Raw genomic sequence first — 22,573 nt, 5'->3', positions numbered from 1 at the left:
ACTGATAGATTTCCAATAAACAAAGGTGTCCACCAAGGCAGCGTTTTGGCTCCCACCCTGTTCTCTCTGTTCCTAATGAAGCTGCCTACCTATCTGGCCTAAAAATACCCATACTGTTGTTTGCAGATAACTCCTGCGAATCTCCAAGATCCCCAGTGGGTTACAACAGGGGATATTCTGCTTTGAAGAATTTTGCAAAGAACGAGGGATGGACATTAATTCCAGGAAAAACAAAATGTATTACCCTTATGAAACGCAAGCCATTTTTGGGGACTTTAATGATGGAAGGCACTATGCTTGAGAGGATAGACTTTTTCACTTATTTGGGGGTCACTATGTCATCCACTCTCACTTGCAAACCACAGGTGAACTTACGGACGCTCAAACATAAAAAGATTGCAGGTGTCATACTGAATGAGCACTCTAGATCGTTTAGAAAACCCATTGCTCCAGTACTACAGATCTATGATGCTAAAGCAGTCGGCAAAGTCTTGCATGGCTTAGAATTGTGGTTTTTTCAAACATAACATCATTAACAAAATCGGAGAATACATTCCTGAGAAGGATAGCTCGTCTCCCTGCCAACACACCTATTAAACCCCTGATGCTAGATTTGGGCAGGGATGAATTAGTTGACAAAGCTAGGCTTCGTCCGCTGTGTTATGTGAAGGAGGCTGATATATTTAATACAATTGATTGGCTTAGACAAGTGAAAAAAAACTACTAATAGCCATTGGCTTACAATCCTTTTGGGAAAATCCAACTGCGAACAGATTCCCTCCGCAATGACGTAAAACAAACTATACTGGATGTGGGTCAGGCAAAGCGATGCTGTAGTGACTCAAAGATCTTCCCTAAAGGGGAAATTCTTAGATTTCAACTGCTCCAGTTTTTCAGAACCCTATTCGGATGCCATTGCCGTTCCTTTAGATAGGCAATTATATTTTCAGTTTAGGATTGGTACGCTGCCACTGAAAACATTTACTAATAAATGAGACCCAAATGTTGATGCTCTGTGTCCTATTTGTAAGAGTTTCCCATAATGCATTGCTCATGTTTTTTTTTGTCTGTCCAGGATATCCTGCCCCATGACGAAATGGATAAAATTGATATGTAAACAGCTGGGAACCCAGCACAGACATACCACTCTTAGGATCCTTAGTTCACACCCCAAACCAACCCACACCTGTGCAGTTGCTAAATTTCTGGTCTGGTCTTCGGCCGGAATCCTTACTGATATAGAGTAATAAATGAACGGGTGTATAAATTTAAACAAGGAATTATGTTTTAAAGTCCAACATGTCTCTTTTAATCTTTTCTTTTAGTAACATCTACCTTTTTAAAATATGTTTGTAGCTTTTCCTATGTTTTCCTGCTTTAATCTGTATTGTATGAACTTTTATGAAGGCACTTGTTTCTGATGAAGTCTAGAAGTACTATAATTCTGTATGTTGCGATGCTTTGGCTCTCATACTAGTTCATCTCATAACTCCATTTTATACATACTTTTATTAACTGTTCCCTTATTTAACTGTATATATTGTACATGTTTTCCTGCTTTTATGACGACCATTGTTGAAATAAACCTTATTTGAAGTTTAATACTGTGCCATTAAGAATTTCAGATGTCTACACCAAAACCACCTCCTTGAATAAAACTTGTACTACTCTGCGTCCCTACCCCAAAGTCCAAAAGGGGGAACCCAATTATCTAATTTGAGGTCCAACAGTATTGTGAGCCTGAGCACTATTGGTAAAATATTTGAATTCGTACAGCCTAGTGACATCTGACTGCCCTAGTACCCCAAACAACACGTAGTCGCAGACTCAAGACTAAAAAAACTACTGTGATTTCTTTCTATAAGTAGATTGAGGCTAAAATGTTATAGTATTTAACTGTTGACTTTCACTGCAAACATATCGACTCCGACATATGCCTTGCACACTATACATCACTGAGCCTAAACCAGGCTGGATGGTCTCGGTCCGCATCCCACCGATTCAGCCTCAACCAGCCAAGGAAGCCTACGGTAACAAATGGTACTGCCGACTGCTAACCACAGTGCTCCAAGAGGGAGTCCACTCAGCTGGAGGCGTGAAATCAAAAGATGTTGGTTCAGGTCAATCAGTGTGCTAATGTACCCACTCCTGTGGCCTGTTATGGTCACCGGGTCCATTTCCTATGGGTCAACTCAGCCTTTTATCTTTCAGAGGGTGATAAAATTAGTACCACTGAATTGGGTAGCAATTAACATATGTTATCTCTGAACAACCTTCTCCCTCAGGGTTCATTGTGTGCTCTACAAAATAAACATATCATGTTATGTGAGTAGACCGAAAACAGAGGAATCATTCCATAGATATATGTCCATGACTTATTCAAATGACAGGGCAAAGACGACTTGCTTATTTCAGCAGAGAGCGCAGATGTTGATGCAGAAAAGTATCCCATGAACATTTGTTTTTTCTACTGCTCAGAGTTACTTCAGCATTTCCCACAGCTGAAGATGGTGCCCGTGAAAAGATATCAAAGACATAACAAATGTTACATTTCCCAGACATCTAACACACAGACATTTTTGGGTGAACCTCTACCTCCATTTCTCTTGATTTCCACTGTTTGTAAAGATAAAAATATGTCTTTGTTATCCCCCCTCTTGCTTGATGCTCAACTATGTCGAATGGCGGATCTTCACTATTAAAAACAATAACACTCTAATTAAAAAACCATCCTGTTTATCCCTTTGCCCACTTACCCTTTCCCCAACACCTGCTTAATCATATTGATCAATTTGGTCCTGAATTGAAAACAAATGATAAATATCCAAATCCATTAAAGTCTGACCTATCCTTTACTAGAATCATCCCTGCACTGTAACGTTTTTCTATTCTGCTTACTCAATAATGCTCTTATTTCAGCCACTCAGTGTTGAACAGATAGCTATTATATTAAAAACATTCATCGGTGTTACTTTCAAGACTAAATCAGATTAAATTGAACATGTTCTTACCAAGTCGTGACTACAAGTTTCAAGCGCACATCTCCTAGTCAGCTGAAGGTCTACTCTCCCTCTTTGCCATTCAGAGCATATATATTGTTCATTCTAATAACCCACTCTTGAATCTCACTGCGCCATCAATACCCGCTCTTACATAAGAGTAAGATTGTTTTAAATAAATGTGTACACTGTGGCATGGGAGGCTCGACTATTACTTGAAATCACAGCTCACTTTGGCCCTGGTTACGAGCTGGGCAGAATAATGGGCAATTAACACATGGAGTATACTGCAACAAGAACTAACGTTTCTCCCCAAATTGGTATTAACTCGGCACTCTGTGGTGGGCTACAAATGCATACACATAACATGAGATTACTACACACTCCTAAAGAGGACAGTTATGTACATTGTGTTTCTGCGGAGGGTGGCAATAAGCAGCAGTAGCAGAAGTTCCATTTGTGGTAACATTCGGAATTGTTACAGCTCCTTTCAATAGGTTTGCTAAATCCTGCTTTAAGGGAAACACTGTTAAGAGGGAGAAGATGGGAAGAATATGGAAAGATGCCAAGGCAGAAACCCTTTTTAATTTTTATATATAATTTTAATTGGTCATTTGTTTAACTTTTGAACGCAAAGTCTATTTACATATAGAAATCATCCACCCTGTTCCACAGTGTCCAAAAAAACCTGCCCTAGCAATGAGAGTTTGGAGTGAAAAGGTTGACTTGGGCATCTGAGTACGGTGTCCTGCCTGTTTACATCATTTGTGTAGCTGGTGTTTGCTTCCCTCCTTGCGCTGGAGTGTGAGGTGTCTCTATCATCCTTGTCCTGATCCTTTGAAAATGCCCTTTTGCTTCTATTAGAGGAATACAACTGCCTCGTCAATTCCTCCACTTCCCCCTGCTCATCCTTGTGTGCCGTGCAGCAGTGCAGGGCAGCAGGATCGAGGGGATGGGCTTCGGTGTTGAAGATGTACCCTCCAGCTTCAATAATGCACTCGCCGTACGGTGTAGTGACTGTGTCGAAGCTTGAACCATCATTGTGAATGAAGTTCGCTGGATCGAAGAGCAGATACAAATATTTGATTGTTTCAGCAAGAAAAAAACTTTCCATACGATTATCCAGTCTGTGATCTCTCACATCTTTGATCTGCAACATAATAAAGGACACGGCACAATCTGATGAGGTTCAGATACGATTACACAATCAAGTTAAAAACAATACGAAATGTTACTTTTGGCTCCTAGAGGGTCATTTCGAAGCACTACAGAAAAACACACAAAACTACTTTCTCAAAGACGGATGAGGAAAATCTATTTAAAAAGCAAAAGCAGCGAGAATAAATAAATCATTTTCATAACTTAATTTGTAATTCTTCAAACATATTAATATTAGCTTCTTGATCCTTCCTCATTCCTGTACTTAATAAATAAGGTGTCCATAGAGATGTGTGGGGCCTTTGGGCAAGGGCCAGTCACTGATCAAGCCAGTAATACACAGCACACAAGTGCATTAGCATTGGGCGTGGCCACGAGTGGTCCACGGGCCCTTTTAGGCTGCAGCCTACCAGACAGGGCAGCTGTGTGGTATATGAAAAAAACTTGCGAAGTTTCAGAGAGTTGACCTGGGAATGCATTGCCCGTTGCTTGCCATTGGCTTTGTGGTTGTAACTCACGTTTTCTGGCTTTTCATTCGCTGGCTTTATTTACTTTAGGCTTCCCAGCTCGAGTTCGATCCTCTCCATGCCAAAACTGTGTTTACCGTATTCTTCCACAAACTCATTTTCTGTAACAAATAGGCCTGTAAACCTTGTTCTTATCTCATTACATTTGCTGGGCATTCAAGGACCGAGGTCAACTGTGTCTATAAGGAAGCCATACATTTACATTTATTTTGTTTTCGGCTGACTTCAAAGTGAGAGCTTTTACAGGAAAGAGGAATGCAGAGTACTTTTTCCATAGTGCCTGCTAGTGCCTTTTTTTAGATGTTATTTTAGACATAGCCATCTCAAAAGGTATCTCGTTCTTCAGTGGCACAAAACATTTGCATTTCATTCATGGGGCATGAAGTTCACCATTGGCATTGTCAGGGTAGATAGAAGCATGAACGTTTCTAAAATCATGTTTGAAAGCTATTACTTACAAAAAAAAAACTTGCTATGATTTAGGGCCTGATTGCGAGTTTGGTAGAGGGGATACTCCGTCACAAACATGATGGATATCCCGTCCACCATATTACAATCTCCATAGTATCACATGGAATTTTTATTTGGAAGACGGGATAGCCATCAGATTTGTGACGGAGTAACGCTATCCTCTAAACTAGTATTCAGTCCTTCGGTCTGATGTACTCTTAGATCAAACAGTTCTACATGAGACTTCTTCATATTTAACACAGTTTTTGCAAATTGTCTTTACAAATGAAGGTGGCTCAAATGTTTAGTGGGTAGGAGACCCTTGCACTTGCTTTCTTCCACGTTGATTAACTTGTAAATAAATGCTTGCCCGTTTTCACCCGGGGGAGGGGGACTAGGGGTATGGTGCATGCAAAGGTTGGTAGTGTGCTTGCGGATGGCACTGATTTAGTCTGATGTACTAGTACTACTAAAATGAAACAGTCCTTCATGTAAATGAAGTACATTTTTTGAAATTTTGAAGAGACTTTTTCGCATTTAACATGTCTGCAAAATTCCTCTTCTTTAGTGAGCCCATTTAATTTGTGAAACTGCCTTTTTAAGAAAAAAGTACAAAGTTGCATTTCAGTCAATGATTCAGCCCAACATATGGTGATCTTGACAAATTACACTGTTTATGGCCCGTCACTGCTAAGGACAGGATATCCTATTTTCACAGGAAAGAGCCAGCCACATTGTAACCCATTTTAACAATGCTTGTGTTTCATTTTTATGTGAAAAGCACATGCTTTATTTATGTCATCTATGGCAACTCGTTTTGTAGAGTTATATAACTTTAAATACACTTTTGTTTAAGCTTTTGTGTTTATGTCTAGCTTCACAATAATTAAGTTGTTTGTCTGCAACCGTGCCTTTTTCAGAACACATCTATTACTGGATAAAAACGATTTCCTCACTTATCCTTGCAGGCACAAGGGTCATGATGTGCAGTAGGTGCAGTGACACAGGGGCCAAAATGTTTAGGAAACCTACTGAGCACTGATTATTGCAACTAAACAAGCAGCCACAATTGCAATTACCTTGCAGGCAATAGTCTACGACATTCTGTCCATTCTGAAAGAGAGCATCAATCTTACCGTCTATTGTGGCCAGACTATGTTGCATGATCGTCAGTATTTGTTTCAGGTTTGCATCTATAACAAGTTCAGTGTTTTCAGTTGTGGCTCCGAAGTCAGTGATTTCCGCTTCACGGGGTCTGGGGGTTCTACGCAATTCAAATTGAAGTTTAGGCTGAGATCTGTCTGTTTTACCCATTCTGGCCTCTAACAAGGCGATAGCTCCAGAGGTGCAGTCCCGGTGTAGAGTATCTGTTCAACCGGTCCCGCAAGCGCACCTAACCTCAGTGTGGGCACAACCAACAGGCCACAACCCATCCAAGGTCTACACGAATGACGGCCGTCGAGATCATATAGTCCACACTATACTGAGTGATAGCCCCGTGAGAGGCACCCATCAAAGCCCTCTGTATTCGTGGTGATAGTCTTCCTCTGTGAATCGCAGTGTGATAGCATGGGTTGTAGCCTGCCAATGAGGCAATTCCCTTTTCAGTTCAGTAAAGGTGCACACCTATGGCCACACATAAATGGTTGTGGTCATTGCTAATATATTAATTCCAAGTGATGTCTATACTTCAATGGTCGCGCAAAAGTTCGGTATCCGGCGAGGTGGGAGAGCGCTCCGCAGCAGAGTCCCAAGAAAATGCAACCGCAGCAGCACCAAAGACTCTCTCATCAGGTGCTTGTGGCCTCCAGCAATTCCATGGGGTCCATCCCCAAACGTCAGTCAAGACTAACGAGAGCGAGACCACAGGACAGCTTCAGGCTTCCTTTGTTCACCTGGCAGCCACAAGTCTACCCACATAGCCCCGGGACCCAGCAACGGTCCAGCACAATGCCCATGCCCCCCTCACAACTATCCTCTGCAGTGAGGGGCCCAGAACTCCAGATCTGCAGGCCAGTAGAGAAAGCTTGACCCCCGCTGTTGTTCCCCGTAGTGCCATAGCTGCACTCGAGGGCATTTTTCCAGTGGTCTGGGCAGGTTTTATGAGTAGGAGATAGAAGGGGTAATAACTTGATCAATTTGGCAGCAATGGGCTCCAGGATTGTTTAGGACAGAAAATCAGCCGACGGAGCTCCCTTAGTTCGAACCCATCTTGGAGTCAGGTAAGCTCCACCCCCAGGTATTAAGGAGTAGTTACTCTTCATTTGATATATATAAAGTCTCCACCCTTCAAGTCAACAGCCAGAGCGAACTGAATGATCTGGGGCATCTCAGGCCAGGCCCAGCACCTTCTAGGTAGTCGACCAGGATCTGCCATGGACTATCAATGTTATGGTCAATTTTGTGGCATCCCCAATTAAGTTTTTCCACAGCTATCAGAGCGCATAACTTATTCGCTCATTCATATATTGTATATGGGTGATTTCCAATTCTGCACTATTAGCTGTTTCAGCATACTGAAGATTATTCTCCAATCTCCCTTCGACATATGGTCATTGCCTGCAGGATGGAGGATGGTATATCTACCCAGAGATTTGGCCATTGTTTTTGCAGGATATGGCGTTTCAAACGTCAGGACCAATGCTTCATATAGGACCCCTCCAGGTCCCCAGTCTCCTCCGTCAGGAGTGTATAGATATTGTAGATGAGACCTGTGGGGCTGGAAAAAGTGGTGAATATTTTTCCCACTTTGTCAGCAACCAATTGGCTGGCAATTTGTTTATCCGGGAAAGGATCCAGTGACTCAGCTGGACGGATCTCATCCGTTTATTCTCGAAAATCCATATTCTTACCCCCTTGGACTATGTCCTGTAACATTCTACAGGCCCTCTCAGATCAGACCAAAGCAGAAGTCCTTCCTTCCTCTCTCTGGGTGAAAATCCATATTGCCTTGCAGGGGTGTAAAGAGGGATGGAAATGAGGTTACTCTGGAGGTTTTAAGTAACGAGATCCCAAATCTCAAATATGGTTTTCAGTATTTCTGAGACATAGCAAACTGCAGACCTCACATGTTTCAGGACCCTCAGTATAGCCCATGGGGCCGATCCCATTACTGCTGCATCCATATGTACCTTAGTGGTGCTCCGTTTCGTAGAGGGATCAGTCGAAGAATAATTGGAGTTGGGCTGCTTGGTAATATTTTTGTCTACAAAAAAGGGGGGAGAGAGGACGTGGGCTGGGGCCACCCTCCAAACAGAATTATATATAGGAATAAAGGACCCAGCCTTATTAAGGCAAGGGGAGTCTTGTCCCTTTACCTGAGAAAACCCTTAGGTTTTTCTTAAAACCCTCACCCACCAGGGTAACCCCTGGGTGGCATGCTTCATCATAGGGTCCTTCCCGTTCCGCTATGGAACGGGGCGTGCTGTGACCAAACGGATTACGCGGGAGCACTGCTTTTACAGACTATGAGAGACAGATGTATCTGCTGCGGATGAGTGAAATAAAAAGGAAGTATATTTAAAATTACCTGGCTAGTGGGTAAAGGTGCTTTATTCTGACCCCTAGTCTGCAAGGTTAAAAAAAGGAAAAAGAATGAGGTCACTGGGAATTAATGTTCTCACACCCTACTGATCGACATGTTTCTAGCCTATCCCTCTCGGCTATTCTTCAGGACCTAGTATAGTTATAAAACAGAACTAGTTCCACTCCTAAATTGTATCTACTAAATACAACTCTTAAAGAAACAAGTGCAACAATTGCACATGCACGCACAGGTGTACAATGATTCCATACCACCTCTGAAAAACCTCATTATTATTACTGCTCGGGAACCGCAACAATTAGGTTTTTCAGAGGGGTCTTGGTGAGATAAGTGCATTACTAGAGGCTTGATTCCCCGCCGGTAAAACCATGAAGTGCAGGTTTCTTTAATTACATATCAATTACATTAAAGGCTCAGGTGGCATGGAATCATGGTTTTCTATAGAGTACCGAACATGAAGATAACTTAAGGCCTAAACACCTTTCTTCTAGAGGTGCTGATAAGTTGTGTAAGCAAAGCACAGCTTAATTGCACTGTCAGCAGGTTGCTGTAATCAAAAGACTTTGTTTTTGGAGATAGAAACCAGCCCCTTATTTGGCATCTGTTTTTATCAGATTAATAGACGGATAAAGGAGCACATGCTTCCTCTTGTTTGGAAGACTGGCGCTGGGTAGACTGTACCCAGCGGCACAAACCTTGGTCCATGCCTCCTACCCCCGAACGGTCCTCCGCAGCCTCCCTCCGTGCTCTGAAACCAGGGTAGCTGACCCGGCTGCTGCACCGCACAACATAGAACGAGCTTTCACTTGCACCCACTGTTGCTTTAAGTGCAGGAACACATCCATCACACTAAACCACCCACACATCACACACTTTATACAACCACCACACCTGCTAGCAAACATTGAAACCTATTATGCATGTTCCTCCACACTCACTCTCTCAGCAAATACAACACAGGAATCTAGGACATCTTGTTCAATGAAGCCCTGGACATCCTCCGAATCAGGGAAACATGGCTGACCACTGAGTCTGCACCCGACATTGCTACGCTAGTCCCAGAAGCATAGAAGATTGTATGACAGAATCACCAACACAAACCAGAAGGAGGATTTGCAATGATCCTTGACTGAAGAAAAACAGTGGCCCTCACCCTGCTCGTCTTCAGCAGGTTTTATCTTCTATCTTGGAAATGTTCCTCTATATTGTAACTCATGGTTCCCACAGCCAAGGTGAGGCTTATGTACTGGAAACTGAGACTAGATAGTGACCCCCTAGGGAATTACTAAAATAACTGGTAACCAGTAGTAGCACAACGCAGTGGTGTTCTATAGAGTACTGAACATGAAGAAGACTTAAGAGCCTCTCTTCTAGAGGCGATAAGTTGTGTAAGCAAAGCACATCTCACTTACACTGTCAACATGTTGCTTTAAAAAAATGACTGATTTCAGGGATACAAACCAGCCCTGCCTTGGCATCTGTTTTATCAGATTAACGGATCGATAAAGGAACACATGCTTCCTCTTTTTTGGAAGACCATGGTGCTGGGTGGACTGTACCCAGCAGCACGAACCCTGGTCCATCCTCCACTCCCCTTCCCCCCCACCCCAACAGTCCTCTGCAGCCTCCTTCCGGGCTCTCAAACCAGGACGCCATTACAGGCAGAAGGCGAGCGGTTGACACTGTTACGTTCCCCCGAGAACGCTGAGGGTTGCAGAGTTCGTGGCGCCCGGACCCAGGGTAAAGTGTGGAAGCTTGTGGTAGGAGCTTGCTTGAACTCTATTTCACAGCAACGACGGGTGCGGAGATCCCGTATGTCTCAGACGTAGCCCGCTGAAGACGCACGACCCGCCGGAGCAGGTGAAATTTTTTGGCGCTCAGTGGGACGATTGTGCTGGGCGCTGCGGAGGAAACCGACATCTATCGCCGCTGGCCTGTGGCGGATCCCCCCATATGACGGACACAATGTGAGCCTGACTGTGCCTCCGATATTTGTGCTGCTGGATGACCCCCCTCATTGGGGCCTCCCCTGGGTGATGCCACTTGCTGAGGGGAGGCGCAGACTCACCTTTTTGACTCTTAAACCTGCTGGTTCTGCGGGACGATGCGGTGGGTGCATCCAGATTTAGAGCACCGCAGTTTGACTTCTGACGTTGTGGTGTGGGCAAGGCGGATTGGAGATGCAGAGGACATGGAGTTCTCCGCTACCACTGCATGCTTAAGCTATACAGCCCACTGTCGAACTGAGGGCACTGCTTAGACTTTGGTTCTTTCACCCTCTCCCCAGCCCGCTTTTCAATTGGCGCTTTGACTGCCCACCAGGACTACCCATTGCATAGCTCAGGCTCCTCCTGCAGGTCCAGAGTTGTAGCGGAGTGCGTGGTGGGGGAGATACTGGGGCCATCTTTGGAATCGCGATACCATTGGGACTGTCCTGGCTGCAGCACTTCAGCTGGTGAGTGAACCATCGTTGGACACTGGGGCCTGCTTTCTCGTTGCTATTCTTCCCCCAGATCATAGTTGGTGGTGGGGAGATCAATCACACATTTTGCTCCAGTTTCGGGCTGATCACCACGGGGGACACTATTTGCGCGCTTCTGAAGGTGTGGGTGCTGACTCTACCATGTCCAACATGGGGAAACCTGAAAAGTCACAGCCTCGGCTCACCTTCGAGCAGAAGAAGCTTGGCAGGTCTGGCCGTGGAGCCACTTCAGATTCGGAACTAGATACTCCTGAGGAACCCACTTCAAATATGGAAAAGACACTATTAGCAATACAGACTAGTCTTCAATCTATAGATGGAAAAATTGAAACCCTTAACACCCGCATGGAGCATATGTCCGCCAAGTTAGATAACCAAGCCATCAGAAAAGGCGAAGCAGAACAGCGCATATCAACTACAGAGGATAGACTTCAGCAGATATCGTCTAAGGTGATGAATATTGACACGGTCCTTGCAGTGATCCTGGCCAAGAACGAGGAGCTTGAAGCCTGTTCGCGGGGTAACAATCTGCGCATTACGGGCCTACCCACATCAACCAACGTTGGCCGCCAGGAAACCTATGTAGAGAACATGCTTCGAGATATCTGTGGCCTTGAGAATCTGTTGCAACTCCTAATTGTGGAGAGGGACCACCAGTCCTTATCGAATCGACTGCCGCCTGGGGCTCCACCCCGGCCGATCACTGGGCAGTTGCTCAATTTCAGAGACGGGGATTGGGTCCTTCGCATTTCTCGACAGAAGGGCACTGTCACCTACCAGGACAACACATTGGCCTTTTCCCCCAACTTCACGGCCGCTGTTCAAGCTGCTAGAAAGGAATATCAGACAGTGAAAAATATATTGATTGCGGAGAAGGTTGTTATACCCTGCACGCCTACGTATTGGGACAGACGATAGGGCCAAGATATTTACCAATCCTTAGCAGGCTCTGGACTTTGCTAAATCACTAAGTCGCAAGAAAACACCTGTTCAGGACCACCCTGAAGACAACAGCTAAGATGTACTGTTCACTACACTGTGTGTTATTACATGCTGATTCCTTGTTAATGGTGCTATGATTCTTTTTTGCTTGACATGATATTTGCAGTGACTTCCTAACTGGCCTCGGGCTGTTATTTCGATCACAAATTGGGTCACTCTTCAACTGCCTGTTGTATTTGGAACGCCTCCTTTTCTTTTAGTTGGTTTGGAACTGCCATTCTGATTGTGTAATGTTAATCACTGATGGCGATGTGGGGGGGCGGGGGGGGGGGGGGGAAACTGTTCTTGCTGTCGGCCACCTCCCTTATCATCTGGGGAGTGAGTAGCGCCACAGCGTTCCCAATTGGGTGTACCCCGCACCGTATTGGAGTTATGTTTTATTTAATTGGGGTATGTGTTTTGTTACGGCATGGCTTTACGTTGAGTTTGCTGAAGTGGGTGGGGGGGACGGACAGCTGAAACTATGGGTTTCTTTAATGTGCTTGCTCGGATTTGCGAATGGACATGCTTTGACACTCACTTTTGTGGTTGGATAGAGTATATGCGTGTTTTTTTCCACTCTAAATGGCGATTGTAAGTGACAAGGTTACATGTTTCACTTGGAATGTGCGAGGGCTTAACTCTCCTAAGAAAATCAGACAGATTTTTGCCTATCTAGACAGGCATGAAATGAACATGTATGGTCCTATCGCTGACAAACTTTGGTGTTTCACCAGAATGCTTAATGTACTATGGGAGTGGCCGGAAGCAGAGTTGTTATGGGGTGGGGACCTCAATATGTATTTAGATCCAGGAAAGGATAAATTCAGGCAGCAGGGTGGGGGAACCCCTAGAGTGGCTAAAGGAATAAGAGACGCGTTGTTTAAATTTGGGTTGGTGGATGTGTGGCGGCTTAGACACTGGGAGGAGTGGGAGGGCACGCATGTTACACCGGCGCATGGCAGCTGGTCCAGATTAGACTATTGTTTGCTGAGTGAAAGGGCCACTACCTGGATTAAGGAGATAGACTTTCTCCCTCGCACTCTGTCTGATCACAACCCAGTTCGACTTGTTGCCTCCATCCCCATTAACAATCAGCCGCCGTTTACCTGGAGGTTTAGGTCGGAGGCCAAGCTGGAGTCTGTATATGCCGACACTTTCAGGAAATAAATTGGCCACTATTTTGATGTTAATGTGGGTACGGTATACAGTGCAGCAACCTTGTGGGACGCCTTTAATGTTACTATATAGGCACTACGGCGTGTATTTTAAAAGATATTCGAGGGCAACTTACAGAAACTGAGCAGGAGTTATCGCGCCTTGAGCGAAAATATGCCACAGCTCATTGCACAAATACACTGGCGCAAATTCATGAACTTATCCCGAACTATAATGACCTGGCTGAAACTGAGACGAGATATCTCGCCAGGCGACACACTGCAAGGGCTTATGGAGAGGGGGAGACCGGGTTGTAACCTTGCCGCTAAGCTTAGGTTTCGCTCAGAACACCAACACATCCCAAGAATAATAGATGAGAAAGGTGAGGAGCACTATACACCCCAGGCCATAGCTGAACAATTTTGTGTATGTTATGCTGATATGTATACCTCATGTGGGACCGGGGAGCAGCGGAGTTCGCTGACTATCTGTGGGACATCGCCTGCACATGGCTTGCAGATGGCCATCGCGACTACCTCAGTCAGCCGATAGATGCATCAGACATACAGGCAGCAATCCACTCTCTGCCAAATAAGAAGACTCCAGGGCCAGAAGCCCTCATGGCCAAATTCTATAAAGAATATTCTAAACTCCTGACTCCTTACTTATTAAAGGTGTATGGTGAGGCATATGAGTCTGGTAGCTTGCCCCAGGCACTTTGACAGGCAATGATCATTACCCTTCTTAAAAAAGATAAATCGCCTACTGCATGCGATTCCTATCGACCCCTTTCCTTAATCAATGTGGACATGAAAATATTTGCTAAAATACTCGCCACAAGACTGTAGCCCCTGATGACATGTCTGGTGTTACCAGATCAATCTGGTTTTATACCCGAGCGCTTCACGTCCCATAATTTGCGCACCATTATTTAAATGTTTCACGTGCTATATCCCACATTACATGCGGAGGCTGTGCCGTTGGATGCTGCGAAAGTATTCAACTCCATCGAGTGGGGCTACATGTTTGGGATCTTGCAGATTATGGGGTTTCCTGAGGTTTTTATAAATTGGATACAACTCTTGTATACTGACCCATCGGCGAGAGTCCATACTTCAGAACCATTTACCATAGAACGAGGCACCATACAGGGCTGCCCCTTGTCGTCCTTGCTATTCGCTTTAGTGCTGGAGCCGTAGCATATATTATCCATCAACGGCATAGGAAAACCGCTCTGAACTTACCGCCCTGTCGGTATATCGTTGTATGCCGACGACATGGTCCTGTTAATAAGGGAACCTCAACAATATTTGGCTCAAGTGCTCCGGGAATACATTTGGTTCTGCCTATTTTCGGGTTTGACTATCAACTGGGGGAAGCCTGTGATAATTCCGCTAACAGCAGTGACTACGCACCAGACTATGGAGGACCCGTTGATATGGTCTACTGACCAGGTGAAATATCTGGGGGTGTGAGTACATCGAGATCCAGAGATAGTTGTGTGAGATAATTATGGGAGGACCTGTGCGTCTCTGGAGCAGAAGGTCGAGAGATGGATGACACTGCCCCTATCACTGGCGGACAGTATCGCCATCATCAAAATGATAATTCTGCCTCGTTTTTTATATCTTTTTAGCAACATACTTATTAAACTCACTGTTCACTTTTTTGCCACTATTCGCTTTCTTTTGTTGAAATTGATTTGGGGTGGTAAACAAGCCAGGGTCAGCTGGAGCACATTGACCCTAGAGTATGTCAAAAGGGGGGGTTCTGTGCCCCATATTTTCACATCTATTATCTATGCGTGCAGGCACAATATGCATACTATTGGTTTAGGCCGCCTGCTTTCACACCGCACATACCAGTGGAGGATGGGAACGCACACCCTATTCCGCTTTCTGGCATTATCACTCACTCGAGAAGGGGCACACCACAACACGAAATTATTTCAATTGATACCACCAGGCCATTGGGAAACTGACGGACAAACTTCCACTCTATGCACCTGCGCTGGCTCATCATGCAAAACACACAAGATGATGGACGGAATGTTGCACAATGGCAAAACATTCACCCCCAGTCACAGATCTGCATTTAATCCATCATTATTTTGCTCACCAAGCCACCCCAGTTCAGACTTGGCCATATGCAAATCAGTCTTGACCCTGTGCCTCATGGGAACAGTCCAGCCCGAACTGCCAAGCCATGTCTTCCCTGGACCGGAATCAAGCATCCTAGGACAGGTTTCTGGCTATCAGCCGTCTTTAGCCAGGATAGCTTGACTCCAGTGGCATAGTGAGCACGGGACCCACGTCTGGGCATACCCTTCCCACATAGGGTGAACAGCAAAACACACAAGATGATAGATGGAATATTGCACAATGGCAAAACATTCACCCCCAGTCACAGATCTGGGTTTAATCCATCGTTATTTTGCTCACCAAGCCACCCCAGTTCAGACATGGCATGTGCAAATCAGTCTTGACCCTGTGCCTCATGGGAACAGTCCAGCCCGAACTGCCAAGCCATGTCTTACCTGGACCGGAATCAAGCATCAGCCGTGTTCAATTGTAAACAACAAGGACCCCCTGAATAAGGATCAACTTCCTGGGTCAGGGCGAAAGTCTTTAGCCAGGATAGCTTGACTCCAGTGGCGTAGTGAGCACGGGACCCACGTCTGGGCATACCCTTCCCACATAGGGTGAACAGCAAAACACACAAGATGATGGACGGAATGTTGCACAATGGCAAAACATTCATCCCCCAGTAACAGACCTGTGTTTAATCCATCGTTATTTTGCTCACCAAGCCATCATGCGGCGCTCTCGGTAACGCAGGAAGTGGGTCCGATTAGGTCATTGAGGGAGGTGGGCATTGATGTCTTGCATGACATCTACCCGGAGGGGAGTTTTATTACACTGGAAGAGCTTCAATATGTCTCCAATCCCATTATGCCTTTTAAATTCACGCTTCACAGACTCAAGCTTGCTGTGAAAGCACATTATCCCATGTTCCCCACTGAACCTCCTGCTCTACAATCCCTGCAATTGCTCTTAGTTGCACCCTCATGTCGCAAATTAGTAAGAACCTATATAGAGGAGTGCGGGAAGAGAAAGTCACCGTTAGTGCCAAAAGTCTAGCTGGTTGGAGTGACAGACTTCTACCCCCGCTTACATTGCCGGAATGGGAACACATATGCAAGCTGACGGGCTCCCTCTCTCCCAATGGCAATTTAAGAATTATTCACTTCAAATATATCCACCAAGTTTATCATACTCCTCTAAAATCGCACAGATTGGGGGCGTGGCCAAGATGGCTGCGTGGTAGGAAGCGAACTACGGAGCTCCTTCCCGCCGTCCACCACCTTTAGCATCTACTAGCTTCTAAGAGGGCCGAGAGGACAGAAATCGACAGCTGAGTGTCCCCCCGTCTCGCTCCTACCTTCAGTGCCGTGGGGGTCTGCTGCTGGTGCCCGCTGTCTGTACCGCCGGGAGCAGTCTACTCCGCACCGGACGCCGGGGGGCGGAGGCCTCGAGACAGGGGAGACCCGTACCAGGGTCCGCCGAGGCCGGCCTCTGCTCGACGAGAGGGCAGTAAAGAAGGGTGCCCTCCGCCGCAGTCCACACTGGTGTCCCCGTCCAGAATCCCTGGAGGCCGAAGCTGTTGGTGGCGAGCAGCTGTCCCAGGCCGCGTGAGGCCCACAGTACACCTGCCGCCCGCTGGAGCCACATCGGACTTGCCGCGGCGGTGGTGAGTCTCACCCTCGCATAACCCAGCCGCAGAGTTGCTGAGCTTCTACTGCCGCGGCTGCAGTCGGTGAGAGGACTGGTTGGAGTCGCCGATCCTGCCCCGGGAGCGGAGTCTGGGCGTTGCCTGGTCGAATCTACTGGTGGAGAACTACGCTTCGACTTGGGTGCCGGCCCGCCACGTGGGGCTGTTCATCGGGTTCACCCGGAGCTGCTGCCTCAGCAGCTGCCCCTAGGAAGATAGCGTCGCCAGCAGGTTGCACCGCTCTGGGATCAACTCCTGCCTCCCATTAGAGACTGCCGGAGGCCGCAGCCGTGAGAGAGGCGCTGTAGTGCGGGTGGTCCGTGGGCCTTGCCCCTGAGAGCTGGACTGACGCAGGACCTGAAGGGTAAGGAGTTGCCGATTGCGGTGCAAAGTGGCAGTGTCGGGGGTCTGGGGCAAGGCAGCATTGGTGGACTTCAATAGGGACGACTAGAAGTGGCCCCCATCAGCAGCACACCCTATAGGTGCTCACGCACGCTTTCACCGCTCGGCGCACTGACTTCTGGGCCTCCTTGCGGGACCGGGAGTGGTCATCCCTGATTGTGCGGTCCCCTGGGAGCCTGAGGAAACGCCTGCACCGGCCTAGAGACTCTGAATAGACTAGGGTCACCGGGAGGCCCGTATCCCTCCCGGCTTGTGACTTCCCGGGGCGCTCCGCAGCGGTGGTGGTGCGGGAGTGCAGCTCTGTGGACTCAGGACGCAACCTGGAATGGCGGCCAGGAGCCGATCGGGTGGCCAGGTAAGCGGAGGGTCGAGTGTTGGCGTGCCAGGTGGACAGTGTAGTGGTGTGGCGGCTCCTGGGGCATATCGGAGCGGGTACATGCCCTCCTTTGCAGCAATGCTAGTTTTTTGGGTCTGGCTGACTACAGGAGAACCCTCGCAGCTCGTCAAGTCACACTCTACATCCCCGGTGGATCCACAATTTGAGGCAAGCGCCAGTGGGTGTGGGCCCTACCGTCCTGAGCTCGAGCAGCGACGCCCTATCTAAGCACTTGTGGGGTGCCAGGGGTGCCCAGGTGAAGCAGGAACGTGCCACCTTCCCCAGAGCACAGCCGGAATTGCCGTCTGGTGATCGCTGCTGTACGGTGAGGTGGGTAACAGCGAAACCCTGACATTGACTCCATACCGAGGGCCTCACGACTATGTCCTCGGCTAGGACGAGGAAACAGAAGTCCTTAAAAGACCTCTTTGGAAGAGCTCACTCCATCCCTTACTTACCGGCCGCATCATACCAGATGGTGACTCCTCAGGCCCGGTCCGACGTCGGAGACGAACTAATTACCAAAAACGTTTCTGAAGATGCTCTTTAACATTTTCAGGTCTGACATCAATCTGTGAAAACGGAACTGACCACCCAGATGCGGAAAATCGCAGGGAGGTTGATAGGGGAGCGGGTCACAACCTTGTTGGGCAAGAGGTACAATGTGATGACAGAAGTGACCATGCTCTAGCAAGAGATCCTCCGACTGCAGGATCAGCACCTAGATATTCAAACGCATCTGGAGGACTTGGAAAACAGGTCACGCCAGCACAACATCAGGATTCGGGAAGGGAAGACATCGGATAACATCAAGGACCTCTTTGCCTTCACGGAAGGTCTCTTCGGCCACATCTTGGCAGCTCCTGGTGACACCAACATTATCATAGACAGGGCGCACAGGGTCGGCCCACCTCGTGCACCCAACGCCCCACCAGCTGGCATCCTTGTCTGTCTGCAGGACTTCAAAACCAAGGAAGCTATACTCACGAAAGCAAGGTCCCTTCACCCCATCTCCTATCAAGGACACTCTGCGGTACTTTACCAGGACCTGGCCCTGATCACATTGCAGCGCCGAAGACAGTCCCTCCCAGTGACGGAGCACCTTAGGCAACAAAACATTACGTACTCCTGGAGGCACCTGTTCCGCCTCATTTTGCTCTCCCTCGTAGGCACTTGCCAACTGTTAGGCCTGGCGGTGCCCAATGAGGAGGATGAACAACAGGGTGATGAATCAGGACCAGAGACTTCGCATTGAGGGTGGCAGCGACCCAGACGACGACGATTCCGAAAACCAAACAAGCAGGATATAGCGAAAGGCCAGCAAGAAGCTCTCACCTCTGCTGCTGATGCTCTGGCTGGGCCGAGCCCCAACGCGGAATAAACACTCGACACCTATTCGTCCCTGATGGTGGTTCTCTGCCTTCTGGTGGGCGGCGGGGGGACCCGGACCTCCCCCCTTGACCACACCACGAGCACCGACTCGACGACTTCCTGGCTACTCCAGGAGGGCGGACAATTTTTCCAGAACTTGGTTTTCCTACATAGACTGGGTTTTTCGTTCTTAGTTGGAACTCTTGACTCTATCACAGTTTTTTTTAAAGTTTGGGTTCCCTCGTCCACCTTCCCCAGCTGCCTTTTTGAGATGCTCCCCCTCACGATCTGACGGTAAGCCCCCTTGCTTCTTGCTACACACTATGACCAACTGCACACATAGCCTCATAGCTCCATCGAGTCTCTTTGATGCAGTATGATTCCCTCAAGGTCCTCACCCTTAATGTGAGTGGTTTGAACAACCCAATTAAACGCAGGGCGGTGTTAAATTATTTATAACAGTCCAGGGTGGACATCTGCCTTCTTCAAGAAACTCACCTTCTCTCTAAAGACCACCATAGACTGAGGTGCAAGTTCTTCACTACGCAACTATTTTCCTCTAGCACCTCGAAGTCGGCAGGGGTAGCCATACTTGTCTCCTGTTCCTTCGCTGGTAGAGTCGTGCAGAAGGAGGCGGAGATTAAGGGCTGTCTGCTCATGTACCAGTTTCTGCTAGGGGGTGTGACATTTGTTGTTGGGTCTGTATACGGGCCCAATATAGGGCAGTCAAGTTTCTCCTTAGCGCCCTCCGCAAGGCTGCAGCTTCAGACCGACACTTGTTGCTGGGGGGAGACCTTAACATAATTTTTGATAATGTTCTAGATCACTCCTGCCAGAGGACAACGCAAGTAGGCGTGCTTCCATGCGCAGGGCAGACACACCTCCATGATCTGGGGATTTCAGACCTTTGGCGACATTTCCACTCACGCACTCATAGTTACACCTTATATTCAGGGGCCCACAAGACATACACGCGCCTAGACTATTTCCTCAGCACCACTTCCTTCCAGGCTTATGCAATAGACACTGAAATTCTGACGGCCTCACTCTCAGATCATTCCCCGGTCCTGGCCACCGTCTAGCTGCCGTGCTCCTCCCGACCCCTGAGACATTGGCGGCTGCGCGACATCCTATTGCACCGATCCACAGTGATTGAGCAAATTCGGGGGGCTATCACTAACTTTCTTACCCTTAATGCTAATACAAACACCTCGCTGGCGACCCAATGGACGGCACTAAAGGTAGTCATAAGGGGAGAATTCATAGCCATATCTTCTGCTCAGAATCAGGAGAGGAGTCGTAAGAGGGCAGAGCTCACCCAGAGGGTCTCAGAACTCGAGCAACTGCACCAGAAAACGGGGGCTTCCAGTGCTTGGCGGCAGCTGTGTGTTGAAAGGAAACAACGTGCAGCCTTAGATCAGGACAGAGCTGAATATGCAGCTCTTCGACTCCGACATTCCTATTATTATTATACCCGGGAGGACAGGTGTGGTCGCCTCCTTGACAACAAGCTACGTGAAGCCCGACAGCGCCAAGGAATGCAGACTATTCGTACGTCCGGGGGTGAGTCTATTTCTGAAGACGCGGCTATAGCTGAGGTGTTCTGAGACTTTTACGAGGACCTCTACACTTGAGACCCGTTAGATGCTCAACATAGTGCTGAGTATATAGCTATGGCTCACATGCCCTCCCTGTCCCCGTCACAGGCTGACTACCTAGACAGAGCTATACAGACAGAGGAGGTTATCTCAGCGATCTCTAGTCTCAAATTAGGTAAATTACCCGGCCCAGATGGTTATACGGCCACCTTCTATATGTCACTCAATTGGCACTCATCCTAACGAGCCTCTTCAACACCTTTGAGCAAACAGGCACTATTCCAGGGGAGATGTTGGAGGCGGCGATAGTTGTTATCCTGAAGTCAGGGAAGCCAGGGAAAGACAAGACAGCATGCAGCGCATATAGGCCTATATCTCTACTAAATGTAGATAATAAATTGTAACTAGTATCCTAGCGGCGCCTGGTGCCATACATGGCCCAATTAGTCGAGCCTGATCAAGCCGGTTTTATTCCACAGAGTTAGACTAGCGACAACACCAAACGCATTCTGCACCTGATAGAAAAAGCATCCAGTACCCAAGGCGAGTATATGCTCCTGGACATTGATGCAGAAAAGGCCTTGGATAGGGTGCATTGGCCCTATCTAGAAATGGTTCTGCAGGCTGCTGGTTATGGTGAGAAGTTTTGAACTCGAATCTTGAACTGCTACCGTTTTCCCATAGCGACGGTCCGCGTCAACGGCCACACATCTTCTCACTTTCCCATCCGAAGGGGCTCAAGGCAGGGGTGCCCTCTTTCACCTCTCCTCTTTGCGCTCTACATGGAACCTCTGGCGCTTCGAGTTCGAAGGGACCCTCTTCTCACCAGGATTAAATTCGGGGGAGACATCCACACCACTAGTCTCTACGCAGACGACATCTTGCTATCCTTATCAGAACTGGTTACAGCCCTGCGCTCCCTCTTTATTGAGCTCGACAGCTTCGCGCGAGGATCGGGGTTTAAAATCAACATGGACAAATCCATGGCTCTTGACCTCTCTCTATCCCCGCACACCCTCGCCTCTCTCCAGGAGAAACATCCGGTGCAATGGGCAACTGTCGCGATCCACTACTTAGGTATTCAATCAGCACCCACTAGTCAGGCTACTGCTGACATCAACTCCTCCTCTCTTCGCACTCACATACACACAGAATTAAAAAGGTGGAAACATTGTACGATGTCCTGGTTAGGCAGGATTGCAGCTACCAAGATGACTATCCTCCCCCAGATCCTATATCCTTTCCAGACCCTTCCCCTCAAAACCTCGTTGGGCTAAATTCAGCAGACCCAAGCAGAGCTATCGCGCTTCATCTGGCAAGGCTGCAAACCCCGCTTTCGACACCAGGTTGCAGTTCTTTCACCAGAAAGGGGATCAGTGGGGGTACCAGATATCCAAACATACTTCCATGCTGCCCAGCTCGGATACCTGGTGGAATGGCAACGGTCGGAGTCAGAGAAGCATTGGCTATTCCAGGATCAGGCGGTAGCAGGTAGACCATTGCAGGGGGTCCCCTTTCTCCGCAAACCGCACCGGCCCCCTAACTTGTATGCTACATTGATCACAGGCACCATCATGGACTCTAGGGACCGTACCAACGTTTCCACACAGTTGACAACTTTTCCGTCGCGCCTCACACCGCTGTTTGGCAATCTGGACTTCCAACCTGGCACAGACACTCGGGCCTTTCAGGCCTGGCTCTCTTCTCCCTGTAGGTCCTAGGTCATCTTTTTGATCTGGATGGCATCATTTCATTT

The 22,573-nt window shown here is 47.6% G+C and overlaps 1 protein-coding gene across 1 annotated transcript in view; it reads right to left on the bottom strand.

Moving 5' to 3' along the window:
- Positions 1-3,579: 3,579 nt before the first annotated feature.
- The window catches only part of EDEM2 (ER degradation enhancing alpha-mannosidase like protein 2), a 278,489-nt gene continuing 259,495 nt past the window's right edge, over positions 3,580-22,573 (bottom strand). The window contains exon 11 of the mRNA XM_086932355.1: positions 3,580-4,149. Within this exon, the coding sequence (XP_086788481.1) occupies positions 3,655-4,149 (495 nt within the window). The 3' untranslated portion in view covers positions 3,580-3,654. The remainder of the gene's footprint in view (positions 4,150-22,573) is intronic.

Source organism: Lissotriton vulgaris, chromosome 7 (genome assembly GCF_964263255.1).
Source record: "Lissotriton vulgaris chromosome 7, aLisVul1.2, whole genome shotgun sequence".
NCBI classification, from domain to species: domain Eukaryota; kingdom Metazoa; phylum Chordata; class Amphibia; order Caudata; family Salamandridae; genus Lissotriton; species Lissotriton vulgaris.
The sequence above is the reverse complement of the archived record's forward strand: the minus strand, read 5'-3'. Positions and strand labels throughout refer to the sequence as shown.